This window comes from Erythrolamprus reginae, chromosome 1 (genome assembly GCF_031021105.1).
Source record: "Erythrolamprus reginae isolate rEryReg1 chromosome 1, rEryReg1.hap1, whole genome shotgun sequence".
Lineage (NCBI taxonomy): Eukaryota > Metazoa > Chordata > Lepidosauria > Squamata > Dipsadidae > Erythrolamprus > Erythrolamprus reginae.
The window spans coordinates 391,296,918-391,318,189 of NC_091950.1; the positions used below are offsets into that span (position 1 = coordinate 391,296,918).

At 41.1% G+C, this 21,272-nt stretch overlaps 1 protein-coding gene across 1 annotated transcript in view; it reads left to right on the top strand.

Annotated features, from left to right (window-relative positions):
- The first annotated feature begins 1,920 nt into the window (after positions 1-1,920).
- CIB4 (calcium and integrin binding family member 4) overlaps positions 1,921-21,272 on the top strand; it is a 54,209-nt gene continuing 34,857 nt past the window's right edge. The window contains exons 1-3 of the mRNA XM_070741874.1: positions 1,921-1,974; positions 3,225-3,259; positions 9,913-10,009. Coding sequence (XP_070597975.1) covers positions 1,921-1,974; positions 3,225-3,259; positions 9,913-10,009 — 186 coding nt within the window. The remainder of the gene's footprint in view (positions 1,975-3,224; positions 3,260-9,912; positions 10,010-21,272) is intronic.

Genomic DNA, 21,272 nt, shown 5'->3' on the forward strand with positions numbered 1-21,272 from the left:
TGCAAGGGTCTTCTTTGTAGACTTGGTTCATTCAATGCCATCATTTCAGACACTTCAAACTAAGCTGAACCAGCTACCGGTATCTGAACACACTTGTAACTGGATCATACGCTTCCTAACAAACAGGAAGCAGCTGGTGAAGCTAAGCAGAATCACATCAGATACCTGTTCAATTATCACAGGGGCACCCCAAGGCTGTGTGTTCACTCCACTTCTCTTCTCTCTATATATCAATGACTGCGTCTTTAACGATCCATCTGTTAAAATACTGAAGTTTGCAAAAGACACAACAGTGATTGAATTCTATTTAACTTAAATAGATAGATATTTCCCTAGGTATGCCCATGTTACACCAACACTCCGCAGTCTGCATTGGTTGCTGATCAGTTTCTGGTCACAATTCAAAGTGTTGGTTATGACCTATAAAGCCTTTGATGGCATCAGACCAGAATATCTCTGGGACCGCCTTCTGCCGCATGAATCCCAGCGACTGGTTAGCTCCCACAGAGTTGGCCTTCTCCAGGTCCCGTCGACTAAACAGTGTCGTTTGGCGGGACCCAGGGGAAGAGCCTTCTCTGTGGCGGCCCCCACCCTCCTCGCCTTTTGTAAACTTCTTAAGACCCATCTCTGCCATCAGACATTGTCTTTGTTATTGTTGTTAGCCGCCCCGAGTCTGCGGAGAGAGGCGGCATACAAATCTAATAAATAAAATAAATAAAAATAAACTTAAAAGTATCATCAATTGTATGCTTAATGAAAAACAACAAGTAAACAATAATGTACACAAAATTACAATAATATAAACAAAAGTAATGTTTTAATGTAAAACAATAAGAAAATGAGACATTTTTGCAGTATTTATCCAGTACTTATTCTACATCAGAGGTCTCCAACCCATTGGCCTCAGAGTGGTACCAGTCAATGGCCTGTCATGAACCAGGTGCCACAAACTAACAAAACTTCATCTGCGCATGTGCAGCATTTAAGTAGTGCATGAGACCATGCCTTCCCTGCCCATGGGCATTTTCCCCCAACAACAGAACTTTAAATTGCAATTTGCTTTTAAATGCAATCTTTGTTCATATTCCACCACTGTTTTGGCTTAACATTTATACTTCTTGGAGCACATTGTACTGCATTCCCCCTTCAAAGGGTGTGTTGGTATGTCTCGGTATAGCTAGGCTATGAGACCTTTGACATACACTGAGCAGAGAATTTAAACAGAGTGTGGATGTGTGGCAAAGCCAAAGAAAAAAGAAACACAGAATTATGCTTAATAAGTACTATTTACATATATACAAAATAGAAACAATCCATAACAAGCACTAAGCCATACAATATAATAAGCACTAGGCAAATACACTCCCCCACTCAAGGCAAAGCAAAAGCGAATGAGCAAAAAAGCATCATTGAGGGAAGGAGTACTGGCGCCCTCTTATGGCGAACCAGCCCAAAATATTTAAAGTGAAAATACAAGAGACTACAATAGGCAGTTGACAATGGCAAACCCTAACAACCATGTACCTTGTACTAACAGTGTGTACAGTGGGATCAAAATAATCAAAAAGGAAGCCTCACCACACAAAATCTTACCTCTTTTTCACATCTTTGACCTGCTTGATTGCACTGTCCAGTGGTGTGCCCTTGGTCTATAGAAACTATCAAAGAAGTTATTGTACTGATAAAGGAAAATATTTGTAACTCAGGGTTGAAATGAAGAATCCTTGCTGTTCTCTCTAAGCTTAGTGGGGGGTTTTCAGATGTTTGATTACCCAAATTAACACCATCAGTGCTCCTGTGTCAAAAGTGTCAAAAGTTATTGTGCCTCCATGAACTTGAAAGAGATGGTTTATTGGTGATGTATACCTGGTTGCCAAGGGTTACAAGATGCTTCTGGCCACTGAAATTCCAAGCAGGAGAATGGGCCAATGCACAAGTCACTCCATGAAGAAAGGAGAGTTAGAAGAATACCAGGTAAGAGGCATCCACTCTTCAGCTCCAACAATTGGTTCTCATCATTAGTAATGTGTTGTCAAAGGCAGACATGAAGAACAATTCCCTCCAAACCTTTGGGTACCATGGACCAGTTCTGTTGTTGGGAAAAAATGCCCATGGGCAGGGAAGGCATGGTTTCATGCACTACTTAAATGCTGCACATGCGCAGATGAAGCTTTGTTAGTTTGTGCCATCTGGTTCATGACAGGCCATTGATTGGTACCAGTCCGAGCCCAGGCGTTGGGGACCTCTGATGTAGAATATAAAGTCATATTCAGCTAAGTGGCATCAGGTCATCTTGACAAGAGTAGTAGATCCTTGGAACAAACTTCCAGCAAACGTAGTAGATAAATCCACAGTGTCTGAATTTAAACATGCCTGGGATAAACATATATCCATCCTAAGATAAAATACAGAAAATAGTATAAGTGCAGACTAGATGGATCATGAGGTCTTTATCTGCCGTCAGACTTCTATGTTTCTATGTTTCTACTCTTTCAGTAAAATAATATTTTCTCAGGTTGCTTTTGATCTTTCCCCCAACTAACTTCAGATTGTGTCCCCTTGTTCTTGTGTTCACTTTCCTATTAAAAACACTTCCCTCCTGGACCTTATTTAACCCTTTAACATATTTAAATGTTTCGATCATGTCCCCCCCTTTTCCTTCTGTCCTCCAGACTATACAGATTGAGTTCATTAAGTCTTTCCTGATACGTTTTATGCTTAAGACCTTCCACCATTCTTGTAGCGCATCTTTGGACCTGTTCAATTTTGTCAATATCTTTTTGTAGGTGAGGTCTGCAGAACTGAACACATCATCATCATCATCATCATCATCATCATTATAGCAGGCTACAAGGTCTCTTAACACCTTGAGATAAAAGTCTCCTAAAACGACACGACTATTCTCTTACCTCTTTGATAAATTCCACACATTTTATGTGAACATTATCTTAACTTTCTTAGGCTATCACAAATAATGGCCAAGGGAGGCTTTTCAAATTTATCTTATGTATTCCTATGTTGAAAATCAGGTGATTTATGTCAGCGCTGGCTGATAGACCAAATGTATGGTTGCATTTACATTTGTGAGTGGGTGTGTGTATGTGCCTGTGTGTGTTTAAAAGAGGCAGGTAGGTTCTCTCTGTTCCTACGCCTATCCCATCACACTGGAAATGAAAATAAGGATGGCTCATTTTATAGTATAACATCTTTGCCATTTCCTACAGGTGTTGACATTTCTCACCAAGGGAGAAATACTTCGGTAAGTTGATCTTTAATTTTATTTTGCATAATATGAGTTTTGCTATAGGTAAAGAAGACCAATCCAGATCAGAACAGCACTGGATCCAAGAAGTTGACATTAGTATTCTAATCTAAATTGGATGCCAAGTTTTTGTTCTATGGTTGGTTTTAAAAATAGTTCCAGGTTTTTTTTATTAAAAAAGTGGGGAAGTCAGAGATGTTAAGGACATCTTTAAAGTAAAAGCAGGTTTGCCCCAAGTTAGTGATCTGAGTCACTAACCTGGGGCAAAAGGGTTAAATGGCCCACTTTAATGAGAAACAAGAAGCTCTTGTTCTCACAGTAGGAGCTTGGAATCATGCTTTGCTTTCCTGGTTTGCCAGGGGCTTGCAAAACTTGCAGCCAATTAGCCATGATATTACTAGAGGACTATGTGTGTGAAACGTTTGGTCTTTTGTTGTTCGTTTTGAGTAGGGCTTTCAAAGTGTGAAATTAATCCCTTAAACCATTGCAAGTCTAGTCATTAATTTTGACCTTCAAGTGCTGAATTATTGATATTTTGTCTACATCCCGAGAGAGTGAGAAGATAGGCAAATACATCTATCATACTCCTTGCATAGTGTAAGTTGCTTGGATTTTAGGAGTTATAATTGCCTTTCATAGATACGTGTGAAGAACTAATCCATAAACCAGCCAAGGGTTATTTTCACTCTTAAAGACCCTATTGATGAAAGCAGGAAGCTCAATTTGAAACCATATACTAGTTAGTATATGTTTAATTCTCAGGCAGAGGATTCACTCAACTTGAACTAATCTGGGATATATTTTAGGGCCATGTTATCAGCAGAGGGCTTTTTAACAAGTAGACTGATCCGATAAATTAGGACCTTGGCAAATTTTTCTTAGTTCAGAACTAAGTAACAGTCTAAAAACACAATGGAATTCCAGCAAATGAAGTGCTGTTAGAAGACACTTTTTCTACGCAATATGAAAGCAGAGTTTTTATTTTATTGGGAGACAAATTGGTATTTATTTGCCTTTGAATTAATTTTGATTCTTGATGACAACATATACAAATCCATTAAGCTTTCCAAGCAATATTCTAATAATAATAACAACAACAGAGTTGGAGGGGACCTTGGAAGTCTTCTAGTCCAACTCCCTGCTTAGGCAGGAAATCCTACATTACTTCAGGCAAATGGTTATCCAACATCTTCTTAAAAACTTCTAGTGTTGGAGTATTCACAACATCTAGAGGCAACTGTTCCTGATTAATTGTTCTATCAAATTTCTCCTTAGTTCTAAGTTATTTCTCTCCTTGTTTATTTTCCACCCATTGCTTCTTGTTCTACCCTCAGGTACTTTGGAGAACAGCTTGACTCCTTCTTCTTTGTGGCAACCCCTGAGATATTGGAACACTCCCCTGGTCCTTCTTTTCATTAAACTAGCCATGCCCAGTTCCTGCAACTGTTGCTCATACGTTTTAGCTTCCAGTCCCCATATCATCTTTGTTGCTCTTCTCTGCACTCAACATCCTTTTTGTATCATGGTGACCAAAACTGAATGCAGTATTCCAAGTGTAGCCTTACAAAGGCCTTATAAAGTGGTATTAACACTTGATCTTGATTCTACTCCTCTGTTCTTGGTCACTACTTACAAAATATTGTTTTCTTCTTCCTAAAACTGAGGAGAACATACCATAAATGGCCCAAAATATCTTAATTTGATGACATGTGTTGAGTTTTATGGTCACAATGAAATTATTCACTTAATAAAGTGGAGGTTTGCAAGAACCAGCTATTCTGGCAAGTTACTTCCAATTTTCCCTTCCAAAAATACAAGAGGGGGAAAAAAATCTGTTTTGAAATATTCATGAGTTAGCATCTTATTCATAAATATTAATAAGTTAGTATTAATTAGAGTCTTTGGAGAGGGACGGCATACAAATCTAATAAAATTATTATTATTATTATTATTATTATTATTATTATTATTATTATTATTATTATCAGTAAATGCTCGAGCAAACGGTGAGAGCAACTTATTTGTGTTCTGAGAATCTGGCACTTTCCATGTCTTGCTTCAGGTGTTAGTTGTACTTCTTCATGTTTCACCAAGTAACCCAGATCCTTTTCATATGTGCTGTTATCCTTCATTGGTCTCCTTCGTTTCATATTTATGCTCCTACCCAAATATGGTACTTGTATTTGTCCTCCTGAAATCCCTGTGGTTGGCCTTTGCCCATTCTTTTAAGTGTTCAAGATCATCTTGAATCTTGATATTGTTCTTTAAGAGGTTTGATGAATTAATAATCAAGTTTTTGTAACACTTTATCCAAGTGGCTGATAAATAAGTTGAACATTTTAAGTGCTAAAATGAGTCTGTCACTTGCCACTTCCTTTTATCTTGATGCAGAACCATCAGTAAACACTCGTTGGATATGGTTGCTAGTGGTAGAATAATCCAGCTCACATTTTGTGATCCTCTTTACAAGGATCTTACAAGAGGCTTTGTTAAATTCTTTGCTGAAGTTAAGGTTATTACAGAATTCAAACAGTACTTGTAAGAACTATCTTTGCAATCAATTGTCTGCTTTTGATATTCTTCCCTCTTTTCCCAGGCTAGATCCTTCACTAGGAAGGAAGGAATAAAACATTAATTATTCTTCCAGCTCCTTCCACCTCCTGGCTTGTTCTGTATTGTATTGTATTGTATTGTGTTGTATTGTATTGTATTGTATTGTATTTAATTTATTTATTTATTTATTTATTTATTTATTTATATTTAATTTTATTTATTTATATTTGTCAAACAATTATAGGGTGGTAATTTGTATAAATAGAACATTAGATAAGTAATGATTGCAATGATGACGATAATGACAAGTAATGAAATGCAAGATTGTATCTTGCAGCATCTTTGAATCTGTGACCGCCTATGTTATTTGTTCCCCGTGGATGTATAGATATTTGTCACAGGGCTTAAATAATCTTTGGAGCATTTCTATTACATCTTGAATGTGTGTTCCAGGAAGGGAGCATACTTCTCTTGATCTGGAGGTAATCAATGGACTATGCAAAATGTGTAGCCATAGTCAAAATTCAGTCCCTATGCTATTAATAAAAACAGTAATTATGCCAATGCTCTTATTAGCAGAAGCAGCATAAAAAGTGCTATTCATTAGCGAAAGAACCAGCAGCACACAGCTAGCAGAATTTATTTATTTATTTAATTTATTATTTATTTATTTAATTTATTATTTATTTATTTTCCCTTGAATACATATCAACAATCTATGTCAGTGATGGCAAACCTTTTTTTGCTTGGGTGCCAGAAGGGCACGTACATGCATGATCAATAATGGGCGGCCAAAATTTTTACTGCCACACTGTGGGTGTGGCTTATTTTGTGGGTGTGGATTGATGGTCATGTGACTGGATAGGAGTGGCTTGCTGGCCATGTGACCAGGTGGGAGTGTAACGATCACTATCATTCAAGTGAACTGTTAAGTCCTTGACATACAACCTTACCAGTGTCGCTTGCTGGGGTGACAATTTGCTTTGTGTTTCCCAAGCTCTCCTTCCTGGGTCGCCCCCCACACCTCAGGCTGGGTATCTAAGTGAACGGGTGCTGCCAGAAGCATAAATGTTGCCAGCGCCGCTTCCACCCACGCCTTCTGCTTGCACCTCAGGCGGGAGGTGGCCGCATGTGGCTGGAAGGGAGCCGAGCAGGACAGAGGGAAGCTCGTCAGAGGCCAGGAAGGAGGAAAGAGGAAAAAAGCAAGGAGTGCAGCAGCAGTAGCAGCAGCAGCAAGGAAAAAAAATGAGAGCTGAGTCGAGACCACTAATCCAGGAAGTGACAGCTGTCGATCAGCTGGAGCTGCATGCACATCTTCATTTCTGCCAGTGGAACTGTGTTCCACCCCGTCCTGCCTCCTGCCCACCCCTGTGCATGATAGTGCATGTGTGTGTGCCCACACCCATAATGCAAGGCCCTCCCACCCGTCCATTCATGCGCAACCTGCCGCCCCACACACACACTGCGTCCCCTGCACATGCACACAGACTTCACTGAAGCCTCCAGATTCTGTGGATAGCAAAAGAATGGCTCCAATGAGCCTACCAGAAGTTCATTTTTGAACTTCCGGTAGGCCCATTGGACCTGTTTTTCATCACCCACAGGCTCCAGAGGGGTTTTTTTGAAGCCTGGGGAGAGTGAAAATTGCCTCCCCAGTCCTTGGCTGAATATCAGCTGGCCAGCGCATGCATGCATGATGGAGCTGACATAGGACAATGCCTTGCAAGGCCTCAGATATGGCTCCGCATGCTACCTGTGGCATGCATGCCATAGGTTCGCCATCGCAGATCTATCCCACCCATATGTCATCAGTCTGTTAAAAATGAGATGAACTACAACAGTGATGGCAAACCTTTTTCTCCAACATGTTTATTTTTACGTGAAAGGACCGCCCTTTGCTTGCAGCGCCACTGCAGTGTCCTTTCACATAAAAATAACAATGTTTATTTTTACGTGAAGACCTCCCTTTGAAGTAGCTGGGGAATCCCTCCAACGAAGAGATTCCGGGGGCGGAGCCTTGACGTCACCAGCAGGTTCCTAAGGACGCCAAGGTGATCACTTCCTGGATTCCATGGAATCCAGGAAGTGATCACCTTGGCATCCTTAGCAACCTGCCAGTATACGTGACGTCAAAGCTCCGCCCCCGGAATTTCTTCATGGGAGGGATTCCCCATTTGGGTTCGGTTTGGGTTCGGCTGAATTTTGCGTAAAGTTCATCTGAACTTGCCGAACCCGAACACCGTTGGGTTCGCCCATCACTATTTATATACTGTACATGATACTAGTAAGAAAGAAACATTAGGACAGGGGACGGTAGGCATGCTAGTGCACTTATGCAGGCCCCTTACTGACCTCTTAGGAATCGGGAGAGGTCAACAGTGGATAGTCTAAGGGTAAAGTTTTATTTATTTATTTATTTATTAGATTTGTATGCCGCCCCTCTCCGTAGACTCTGTAGACTTGGGGGTTAGATGATGATACTACAGTCAGGTAGTGAGTTCCATGCATCAACTACTCGGTTACTAAAGTCGTATTTCCTGCAGTCATGTTTAGAGCAGTTTACTTTAAGATTGTATCTGTTGTGTGGTTGTGTGTGGTTGTGGTTGAAGCTGAAGTAGTCTTGACAAAGGGGACATTGTAGCAGTTGATTTTATGGGCTATGGTTAGGTCGTGTTTAAGGCGATGTAGTTCTAAGCTTTCTAAACCTAGGATTGTAAGTCTAGTTGCGTAGACTTACAATCGTACTTACAATGATTCCTTTAACACAATCAAAACTGCCTATCCCAGGTCCATTGAAAAGATTGTAATTGGATAAAAATGCCAAACCTAGTATAAACATCGCACTGATTGTAAAATAATTAAGGTAATAATAGATCTCCGGTGAAATATTACCTTGATATGGTTGAGGGCTTGTGTGCTTAAGGATGAGAGCTATGCCAATGTTCAATCCTATTGGACAGGTCTCATCAAAGGATCATAATAATATAATCTTCGTAGTCTTCGGAGAGGGGCGGCGTACAAATCTAAATAAATGAATGAATGAATGAATGCTGGAAACCCTGGATAGTTTAGCCAGAAAATTAATGACAATGAATTTTATCTTTTATCCAAGGAACATAATAGGTGTGAAATATTGCAAGTACCTCAGTCAGTTAAAGCATAAAAAAGAAACATTGGAAGAATATCTGAAGAACAATGAAGATGATGTACTGAGGGTAGTACACCAGGAAGTCTTATTGAATACCAGTGAGACCAAACAAGACTATGAGAAACATTGTATTTTGCCACAAAGAAGGAGTCAACCTATTCTCCAAAGCACCTGAGGGTAGAACAAGAAGCAATGGGTGGAAATTAAATAAGGAGAGAAGTAACTTAGAACTAAGGAGAAATTTCCTGACAGTTAGAACAATTAATCAGTGGAACAGCTTGCTTCCAGAAGTTATGAATGCTCCAACACTGGAAGGTTTAAAGAAAATATTGGATAAGCAGTTGTCTGAAATAGTGTAGGGTTTCCTGCCTAAGCAAGGGGTTGGACTAGAAGACCTCCAAGGTCCCTTCCAGTTCTGTTGTTGTGGTGGTGTTGCTGTTCTTCTTGTTGTTGTTATTGTTATTATTTGAAGAACAGAAGAGAAACACAACAAGGCAAAGCATTACATGGCAAGCACACAAACACAGCTAAGAGGCAAATCTAAGGTTTTTAAAAAGTATTTTCTTCTCTTAAATCATACCTTCAATTTCTTCGGTTCGTAGTTTCTTCTCTCTTTTTTTGTCCTCTGCGTAACTGCTTACTGTCAAAAGAATTACATCAGGTGGGCAAGAATGAATGTCTGGATGGTTGATTCTGACTTAGTCCTGTTGTTTTATTGAGTTTTGATGGCTTCAAATTGTTAGGTAATGTGTGAATTTGAATATGTTAAATATTCATGTAATTGCTGTTTTAGTTTGATGTTGTTATAAGTAGGGGAAGGGGAAAGTGGGCTTTATAAGGCCTTGTGAAAGGAGTGGAGAATTTAAAATCAACATGCAACATAGGGTTCATGGCAGCCTTGACAGCTAAGGACCCCATCAGCCCACCAACTGTTTCCTTCCATTTGCAGGATCCATGAAACCTTTTGCAGTTCATGCCCCCAAGGAAAAGATTACAGGAAAGAAAAACTCACAGCGGAGCAAGTGTGTAGCTGGCCACAGCTGAAGGTAAGCCTCAACAACACTTGCCAGCAAAAAAAGAAGAGCCTATGGACAGCATTCTCTGAATGAGAAGTTTAATCGTTACTCAGTATAGAAGGAGAAATATAATAGGTAACTTTTCCTGCCACCCAGAAAGAAAGTCATGTAAACCAGATATTTTGTTCTTTTCCTTCTTTTGCCTAAAATACTTCTGCCACTTGAGCCATGGTGGCGCAGTGGTTAGAGTGCAGTACTGCAGCTACTTCTGCTGACTGCCAGCTGACTGCAGTTTGGCAGTTTGAATCTCATCAAGCGCAAGTTTGATTCAGGTTTCCATCCTTCCAAGGTGGGTAAAATGAGGTCCCAGATTGTTGGGGGCAATATGCTGACTCTGTAAACTGCTTATACCTCTACCTAAGAACTCCTCTACTTACAAACCTTTCTAGATAAGAACCGGGTATTCGATATTTTTTTGCCTCTTCTCAAGAACCATTTTCCATTTACAAACCTGAATCTCTAAAACTGTAACTGGAAAAAGCGTGGAGAAGCCTCTGTGGGGCCTCTCTAGGAATCTCTTGGGAGGAAATAGAGCCAGAAAAGGCATGGAGAAGCCTCTGTGGGGCCTCTCTAGGAATTTCCTGGGAGGAAACAGGGCTGGAAAAGGCATGGAGAAGCCTCCATGGGGTTTCACTAGGAATCTCCTGGGAGGAAATAGGGCCTCCACCCTCCCTGTGGTTTCCCCAATCACACACATTATTTGCTTTTCCATAAATTCCTATGGGAAAAATTCCTTCTTCTTACAAATGTTTTTACTTTAAGAACCTGGTCACAGACCGAATTAAGTTCATAAATAGAGGTACCACTGTACAGTAGTACCTCTAGATATGAGCTGCTCCACATGCGAGTATTCCAAGTTACGAGCCACGACGGGAGTGAAATTTCTGTTCCAGACCCGAGCTCAAATTCAGGATACGAGCCGAGCTTCCACTAGGTGGCGCAAGAATCCTTGCTTCTGGTTATCTCCGCGGGGAAAAACAAAGTCTAAAGCCATTTGTTCCAGATACGAGTTGATCGACATACGAGCTCCATTCTGGAACGAATTAAACTCGTATCTATAGGTACTACTGTATAGTGCTTTACAGGCTGTAAAGCACTATATTAGTGTTATTGCTATTGCTACCAATTAACAGCTGTTTTCTAAGGGAAGCATTTCTTTTTACCACCAAGTCATGGTGGTGCAGTGGTTAGAATGCAGCAATACAGGGAAATTCTTCCCATAGCCAGGAGTTCAATTCTGACCACCAAAAAATTGACTCATCCTTCCATCCTTCTGAAGTCAGTAAAATGAGGAACCCGACTGTTGGGGGCAATATGCTGACTCTGTAAACCTTTCGGGGTATGCTGTAAATCACTATGAAGTGGTATATAAGTCTAAATGCCATTTTTAGCAATTGCTATTTTCTGAACTGTACAGTTCATACAATTAATTTATGAAAGAAGAATATTGCTGTATATTCTTCCTTCATGGCCTGAATGCCATTCCTAGAGGGTAGCATATGTTACTGTACATACTATTCTTGGATACCATTTCACAACAAAATGAAAAGAAGCCCACTTTGGCATTATCGAGGCATATAGCATATTTTTCGGAGTATAAGACGCACCTTAGTTTTGGGGGAGGAAAATAGGGAAAAGAATTTGCTTCCTAGATATTCATCTGACTAGCGTTCTTAGTCTGGTCAGATTCAGCACATTATTTTATCCCCTGGTTAGGGCTTTTAAAAAAAACTTATTCGGAGAGAGTAACTATGCTGCAACGTCCTGCCTATCGGTGACTACTTCAGCTTCAACCACAACAACACAAAAGCACACAACAGATTTAAACTTAATATTAACCGCTCCAAACTTGACTGTAAAAAATATGACTTCAGTAACCGAGTTGTCAAAGCGTGGAACTCATTACCGGACTCCGTAGTGTCATCCCCAAACCCCAAACACTTTACCCTTAGATTATCCACGGTTGACCTATCCAGATTCCTAAGAGGTCAAGGGTGAGTACAAGTGCACTAGAGTGCCTTCCGTCTTCTGTCCTATTGCTCTCCTATATTATTATTATTATTATTATTATTATTATTATTATTATTATTATTATTATTATTATTATTATTATGTCAATACAACACAGCAAACGAGATCACTATGCTGGATTTCGTATTTCATCACCAGTTGGGTGCTTCCCAAGCATTTAAGACTGAGTGATGTAGTAGCGAATTATGTTTGCCGATCCCAGTAAAGCAGCCTTTTGCAATTGACAGATGGAGATTTTGTCAATTCCGATGGTTTTCAAATGTCCACTGAGATCCTTTGGCACTGCATCCAGCATGCCAAATACCACTGGGATCACTTTCACTGGCTTATGCTAGAGTCGTTGCAGCTCGATTTTTAGATCTTCGTATTTCACTAATTTCTCTAACTGCTTCTCCTCAATTCTGTTGTCCCCTGGGATTGCGATGTCGATGATCCATACTTTCTTTTTCTCCACAATCAGGATGTCTGGTGTGTTATGCTTCAGAATTTGGTCAGTCTGAACTCGGAAGTCCCACAATAGTTTTGCTTGCTCATTATTATTATTATTATTATTATTATTATTATTATTATTATTATTATTATTATTATTTATTACATTTGTATGCCACCCCTCTCCGCAGACTCGGGGCAGCTCACAACAGTGATAAAACAATATACAATAATAAATCTAATATTAAAAGTCTAAAAACCCAATTATTTAAAAAGCATACACATAAACATACCAAACATAAAACTACATAGGCAAGGGGAGATGTCTCAGTTCCCCCATGCCTGATGGCAGAGGTGGGTTTTAAGATGTTTACGAAAGGCAAGGAGGGTGGGGGCAATCCTAATCTCTGGGGGGAGCTGTTTCCAGAGGGTCGGGTATATCTCTTATGCCTTTCTTCTATTCCTATATCTCTTCTTCTATTCTTTCATTGATATGTTTTATTCCTATACCTTCTCTTCTATTCTTTCTTAGATATGTTTTACTATGAGTATATCCTCTATAACCTTCATTATGTATTTTACTATGTGTATACCCACTAAAACCCTCATTGTGTATTGGACAAAATCAATCAATCAATAAATAAAATAAACAACGAAAGAACTTGCAAGCCTGTAAGAGCTGGGAACATTGTTAGCACCTGGTTAGGGCTGGAAAGAAACATTCAGACCAAGTAGAGAATGAAAAAAAAACCCCACCCTACAGACAGGATTTCGGAAACATTCTTAGCAGAGAATAACAGTGAAAGAGCTTGCAAGTGGGTAAGAGCTAGCACCTGGTTAGGGCTGGAAAGAAACTTATTCAGAGTAAGTTAGAGCAATGAAAAAAATCCTGCAAAGACTTAGGGCTTGGAATACATTCTTGGCAGAGAATAACAATGAAAGAGCCTGCAAGGTAAGAGCTGGGAAGATCGTTAGCAGCTATTTAGGGCTGGTGTGTGTGTGTGTAGAGCTACATTCAGAGTATAAGACACACCCAAATTATCAGCCTCTTTTAGGGAATAAAAAGGTGTGTCTTATACTCCAAAAAACATGGCACTATACACTGCACAATAATTCAGACTATTCCTGGTCATCCAGATGAACTCCTATAAACTCTAATAAGCATGGGATGTGCGATGACAGATGATACGACTTGCAGTCCAAAGTTAACCCATCAAAATTAAACAATCACATTTACAGTACAAGAAGAATGAAGCTGCAGACTCTCTATTCAGCAATCCAGTTTATGCAATGGGTAATCTTCAACTTAAATGACCACAACTGAATCCAGAATTTTTGTTGTAAGTTTTGTTCCTTAAGTGAGATGCCAGCCTTGAAGAAGATTGCCTTTGTTAGCTTCCCGGCCAGGAAGCTAGTTAAGGCAATTTTCCCTCTGGTCTAGAGAAGCAATCTTTCTCAAGGCTATTCAGGAACAAGGAAGTCACCCTGCAGAGTGTCAGTTCCTGGCTAGCTTTGAGAAAGATTGTACATGATAACTTTCTAATTATGTTTCGCATGGGGCTTCTGTGTGGTCAGCAAATGCAGGGAAAGAGAAGAGTAAATGGACCGAGATGCAGCGGGGCAGGAAAAAGGCTCAGACCACTTGGAAATGGTGAGGAGGCAGTGGATTGACAAAGCCATGTTAGGGAGCAGGAAGAGTTTATTCATTTTTATTTATAACAATGACAATAACAATAACTTATTAGATTTGCATGCCGCCCCTCTCCGAGGACTTGGAGCGGCTCACAACAGGACAATACACAATATACAAATCCAATAGTTTAAAAAAACAGTTAAAAACCCTTATAAAAATACTCATACAACTCAAACAAACCATACATAAATTATAATAGCTAAGGGGTATATTAATTTCCCCATACCTGGCGTCATAGGTGAGTTTTCAAGAGTTTATGAATGGCAAGGAGGGTGGGGGCAGTCCTGATCTCTGGGGGAAGTTGGTTCCAGAGGGTCGGGGCCACCACAGAGAAGGCTCTTCCCCTGGGCTCTGCCATTGTTTAGTCGACGGGACCCAGAGATGGTCCCGGAGGTATTCCTGGTCCGATGCCATGTAGTTTGTGTTGGAAGGGACCCTGTGGGTCTCCTAGTCCAACTAGATTAGATTAGATTAGATTTATTGGATTTATATGCCGCCCCTCTCCGCAAACTCGGGGCGGCTCACAACAACAATAAAACAGTACATAATAACAAATCCAATGCCCACCAATCTAATTACAGTTTAAAATTAATAAATTTATAAGACAATCCCAATGTATATAAAAACAGACACACAGTCAATCAATCAATGGCAAAACAACATGGGCAAGGGGGAGATGTTTAGTTCCCCCATGCCTGACGGCAGAGGTGGGTCTTAAGGAGTTTACGAAAGGCAGGGAGGGTGGGGGCAATCCTAATCTCAGGGGGGAGCTGGTTCCAGAGGGTCGGGGCCCCCACAGAGAAGGCTCTTCCCCTGGGTCCCGCCAGACGGCATTGTTTGGTCGACGGGACCCGGAGAAGGCCGACTCTGTGGGACCTAACCGGTCGCTGGGATTCGTGCGGCAGGAGGCGGTCCCGAAGATATTCTGGTCCGGTGCCATGAAGGGCTTTATAGGTCATAACCAACACTTTGAATTGTGACCGGAAACTGATCGGCAACCAATGCAGACTGCGGAGTGTTGGAGTGATATGGGCATACTTAGAGACGCCCATAATTGCTCTCGCAGCTGCATTCTGCACGATCTGAAGTTTCCGAACACTTTTCAAAGGTAGCCCCATGTAGAGAGCGTTACAGTAGTCGAGCCTCGAGGTGATGAGGGCATGAGTGACTGTGAGCAATGACTCCCGGTCCAAATAGGGCCGCAACTGTCGCACCAGGCGAACCTGGGCAAACGCCCCCCTCGCCACAGCTGAAAGATGTTTCTCTAATGAGAGCTGTGGATCGAGGAGGACGCCCAAGTTGCGGACCCTCTCTGAGGGGGTCAATAATTCCCCCCCCCAGGGTAATGGACGGACAGATAGAATTGTCCTTGGGAGGCAAAACCCACAGCCACTCCGTCTTGTCTGGGTTGAGTTTGAGTTTGTTGACACCCATCCAGGCCCCAACAGCCTCCAGGCACCGGCACATCACTTCCACTAGAATAATAGAAGTTGCAACTGCTTCTATTATTATTAGGGTAGGTGTGCAGCCAAGCACCCAAATTTTGATCACATGACTGCAGAAATATTGCAAAGGTCAGAATTTCTGGTAGGGGTCATAAGCCCCTTTGTCCAGCAATTGCTGAGTTAAGAGTTGTTAAGCCAAGGACTGCTTCTATTCACTGATGGGGAAGGGATTCTTCTTTCTTTCTCCTTTTTTATTATTTTATGAACTCCTTAGATCCGTGGTTCCCAACCATTTTTTGGCCATGCCCCACCTAAGCATCTCCTCATGCTTCTCCCCATATAATTCTTACTATGAAGTCCTCCTCATGGGGAGGAAGCCTAAAAGGCCATTAATTTGGTTTAAACAAGGTTCCAAATGCCCCATTAAAAATAAAATTGCCCTTCCTGTGGGCAATTTGGGAAACATTGCCTTAGATCAGAGATGGCAAACCTATGGCACTTGTGCCATAGGTTCGCCATCTCTACCAGCACACGAGCCGGTGCCCCAGCTCAGCTCCAGCATGCATGTGTGCTCCGGCCAACTGATTTTCAGCTCATACGGAGGCTCTAGGAGGACATTTTTGACATCCAGAGGGCCTCTGGGGGGGATTGTTGCCCTTCCCAGGCTCTGGGGAAGACTCCGGAGCCTGGGAAGGGTGAAAAATGGGCCTACCAGGCCCACCAGAAGTTGGGAAATAATAATAATAATAATAATAATAATAATAATAATAATAATAATAAATAATTTATTAGATTTCTATGCCGCCCTTCTCCGCAGATTCGGGGAGGCTCACTACAATAATAATAACAATATGACAATGTAACAAATCTAATATTTAAAAACATATAAAAAACCCATCATTAAAACCATACAACACAAGCATACCATACATAAAACTATATAAGCCTGGGGAAGGTATCTCAATTTTCCCATGCCTGGCGATACAGGTGGGTCTTAAGCAATTTACGAAAGACAAGGAGGGTGGGGGCAGTTCTGATCTCTGGGGGGAGTTGATTCCAGAGGGCCGGGGCCGCCACAGAGAAGGCTCTTCGCCTGGGGCCCGCCAGACAACATTGTTTAGTCAACGGTACCCGGAGAAGGCCAACTCTGTGGGACCTTATTGGCCGCCGGGATTCATGCGCTAGAAGATGGTTCTGGAGGTATACTGGTCCGATGCCATGGAGGGCTTTATAGATCATTACCAACACTTTGAATTGCAACCGGAAACTAATTGGCAGGCAGTGCAATCCACGGAGTGTTGGAGAAACATGGGCGAATCTAGGTAACCCCACGATAGATCTCGCGGCTGCATTCTGCTCCAGTTTGTTTCCATCAAAATGTCTAGTCTTTTTCCGTCAACACAACTGCAAAAATTAAAACGGTGCTTTCCCAAGTTCCAAACTACATATATTCAATCCTCAAGGACCCACATACAGAAAGAATATCTTCTTGACCCATGTTTCAGGTAAAAGGCCCATTAAAGCAACACTTCCTCCATCATTATAGGTTTAACTAAAGTCCAAACCTAGATTGTTTTGTCATTTGATGCCATATAACAGTTGTTCTCCTGATAATATTCCATGTCCAGTTCTGAAGACCTCACCTACAAAAAGATATTGATAAAATCCAAAGACAGGCTACAAAAATGGTGGAAGGTCTTAAGTATAACACTTTTTTTAAAAGGTTTATTTAGTTTTTTAAATACAATAAAAAGGAATGAAATATCATTATATACATGCAGATCATTGCCCGTTTCTATTTCAGTATACAGATGTTCAATTTCGAATTGATTAGATTAAGCATAAAACTTATCAGGAAAGATTTAATGAACTCAATCTGTATAGTCTGGAGGACAGAAGGGAAAGGGGGGACATGATTGAAACATTTAAATGTGTTAAAGGGTTAAATAAGGTTCAGGAGGGAAGTGTTTTTAATAGGAAAGTGAACACAAGAACAAGGGGGAACAATGTGAGATTAGTTGGGGAAAAGATCAGAAGCAATGTGAGAAAATATTATTTTACTGAAAGAGTAGTAGTTGCTTGGAACAAACTTCCAGCAGACGTGGTTGGTAAATCCACAGTAACTGAATTTAAACATGCCTGGGATAAACATATATCCATCCTAAGATAAAATACAGGAAATAGTATAAGGGCAGACTAGATGGACCATGAGGTCTTTTCTGCCGTCAATCTTCTATGTTTCTAAATTGTAGTCTGAACCTTTGTATCTTACACTACAATTTTAGCAAGGACAGTTCTTGATTTTTTTTTTTTAATGAAAAGTTCTTTGGGCTGCTTTTGGAATTCCATTTCTGATTACTTTGTGACTGCATTGTGTCACAAGTGTACACACATACAGCTTAATGAGTCCACATGAACACCAAAAAGTTCTACGCATTGTTCACACCTTTGCCATTTCACACATCACAGAGGCTGAGGGATATTTTGAACCTGATAACACATTGTAGAACATTTATATTTTTGCAGCAGATTTTTTTTTTCCCCACCAAAGAGCATTAATTTTGTTGGCTTTTTAAAGCACGGATAGAAAGCTCGCATAGCAAAGGAATACAGCAGCAGCTAACGCAACCGAAATACAGATTCAAATCATACCTCCTATTTAATGCAGGAAATCTAAAGCTTGATAATCTTAACAAATGGCTGTCTAATCCCTGATAAAAACCTTCAGCAGTGCAAATGGAGATGTATATCTTGGAGATAGGCTGAATATGAGACTATAAGCTTGTCCTACTTTCATTGGTAGAGTGTTAGAGAGAGATGGCTCAGTCCTCAGATACTTGCATCTCTAATAGCCCATAAAGTCTACTGGCCTTAAAAACAGCTTCAAAACAGTAGGCTGCAATGGAATATTGATTGATTGATTAATTAATTAATTGATTGATTGATCGATCAATTGATTGATCGATTACATGCCATATAATCATTGTTGATTCTAAGCAACCACATAGATTTTCTCCACGACGATCTGTTTCTAATCTGGTCTTGCATTCTTAGCTGCTACAAATGACTCCATCCACTTTGCCGTTGGTCCTCCTCTTTTTCTTTTTCTTTCTACTTTTCCCAGTGTATTTTCTCCAGAGAGTTAGATCTTCTCACAATAGGTTCAAAATAGGATAGTTTGGGTTTAGTAATTTGTGCTTCAAGTGAGACCAGTGAATTGACTGTTGGAACAATTTAGCCGTTAGATTAAGTTGTAGTATTATTTGTTTGACTACAGCTTCATTTGATGTGGAAGTTCAATCATTGTGGTTAGTTAACCAGGATTTATAGCTTAGAGTTATGTGTAGGTATGCATCATGCTTTCTTCATTCCCATCTTTCTCAATTTTCAACTCATGCAATGTTTATTTATTGTTTTTATTAGCTTTTAATGATTGTAAGCCATTTAGGTTGCCTCCAGGCATAAGATAGATGAAGGAAGGAAGGAAGGAAGGAGGGAAGGAGGGAAGGAGGGAGGGAAGGAGGGAAGGAAGGAGGGAGGGAAGGAGGGAAGGAAGGAGGAAAGAAGGAAGGAAGGAGGGAGGGAGGGATGGAGGGAAGGAGGGAGGGAGGGAAGGAGGGAGGGAGGGAAGGAAGGAAGGAAGGAAGGAAGGAAGGAAGGAAGGAAGGAAGGAAGGAAGGAAGGAAGGAAGGAAGGAAGGAAACACCTACCCATTCTGGGTATCATCCCACTACCACTACCACATTTGGCTTTAAAATCTGGGCACAATTCTAAATCAGAGGCATCAAAAGGCTAATCACAGACCCAGCTATCCCAATTAGTTGTTATCATTCCTAATATCATCAATAAACAAAGCTATTGCTGTCTAATGTATCTAGAAAGGATGGAGAGGGCAATGTACAGTAGGGCAACCACATAAATGCCATTATAGTTTATTACCCTTTCATTTGCTATGGGTCTTCTGATGCACATTCAAAAACAAAATAGTGAGTGTATTATCTATTTTTCTACATCTAAAGGAAAATTAAGATTTTGCAATAATCAAACCCTGATGTCTGCTCAAATTTGGCAAACGTTTCAAAATGTGGATTGAGGATAATTCAGGTTGGAAAATCTAAAAGTGAAAACAGGAAAGAATAAATCTGGGGTTTTAACCTAATAACCCCCTATGAACATATAATATTTCTTCAGATGTCTTTTTACTTTTATTGCCTCCTATTCAAGTTTCGTTCACGCGATCCTCTACTGAAAACTCATCACTTTCAATTAACTCAAAGCAACCATCCATCTAGGAGCAAACACAAGAATAAGTTTTGAAAAAATACTGCAGTTTAATGTTTATTTAATTATCTTCTTCATATACAGAACACTGCCGGAGGGCAGTTTGGATGGTGGGGAGAGAATTTCTTCTTTAAAAGAGTGTTCCAATTTCTCTATTAGTAGCAATCCAAATTAGACTGAATAAGAAATTCTACCCCAAATCCTAATAGGAGTGGATATGAATTTGCACCTTGTGTTGAGATCAGTCCTATAGTCAGCAAGAGGTCATTGGGTTGTTTTCATTAAGAGCTATCTTGGCACGGAGGTTAGAATGCAATATTGAAGGCTCACTCATTGCCAGGAGTTCGATTCTAAACAGCTCAAGGTTGACTCAGCCTTCCACCCTTCTGAGGTCGGTAAAATGAGGGCCTAGATCAGTGATGTTGAACCTTTTTTCCATCAGGTGCCAAATGCGCATGCACACACACTATCATGCCTGTGCGAGTGCCCACACCCATAATTCAATACCTGAGGAGGGTGAAAATTACCTCCCTTGGCCCCCGCAGAGGCCTCTGGAGGCCAGAAAAGCCCGTTTCCCAACTTCTGGTGAGCCTGGTAGGCTTTGGTGACCAGGTTATAACTTCGGTAAAGCGGGATACGGACAACTGAAAAATCTGGAAAAAAAATTACCTCAGCATTTGTTTTTGTATATTGTTTCTCTGTCTGGCCTTTTTATTGCAGTAGAAACCCTCCAATCTGTCTCTGTCTCTGTCTCTGTCTCTCTGTCTCTCTCTCTCCCATGTGCAAAGCCACTGCTTCAGTTTCCCCCCCTCCCCACTTTGCTGCCTCCCTCACCCTCCTCATCCCTTCTTCTATCGTCCCCGTGAAGGGGGCAGCCACACTGACAGGCAGGCAGGGCGTTGGGAGAGTGCCTGGGTGCATCTGAGGAGCTGCAGCACCTTTTCAAGGCAGTGCAAGGAGGGACGTTGGTTGGTTCCTCCTTTGAACCAACTCAAATCTGAATCCAGTTTGCCAAACACGGCTCCATCTGGTTCCTCTCCCCCCGGGGGTCACTTTCCCTCTCCTTGTACCCAGTGCTCAGCTGTCTTGGGCAGAGTCCCCTGCTGGGAGTAAGTGGCCCCCGGATGGACGGTTGAGGGAGGGGAGGGCCCTCGGGGGTTCACTGCACTCCAGGTGCATCCCCTCCCTCTAAACCGGTTGCTTGATGAAACTTTGCTCTGTGCACTGCAGCTCAGTTTTCCCTTCTTTGTGACTTCCAAGTTTTTCCCCAGCACCAGCAAGTAGAATCTGCCAGGAAAACACTTGGAAACCACGAAGAAGGAAGCTCAGCTTCTGTGCTGCCCGAAATCAGCCA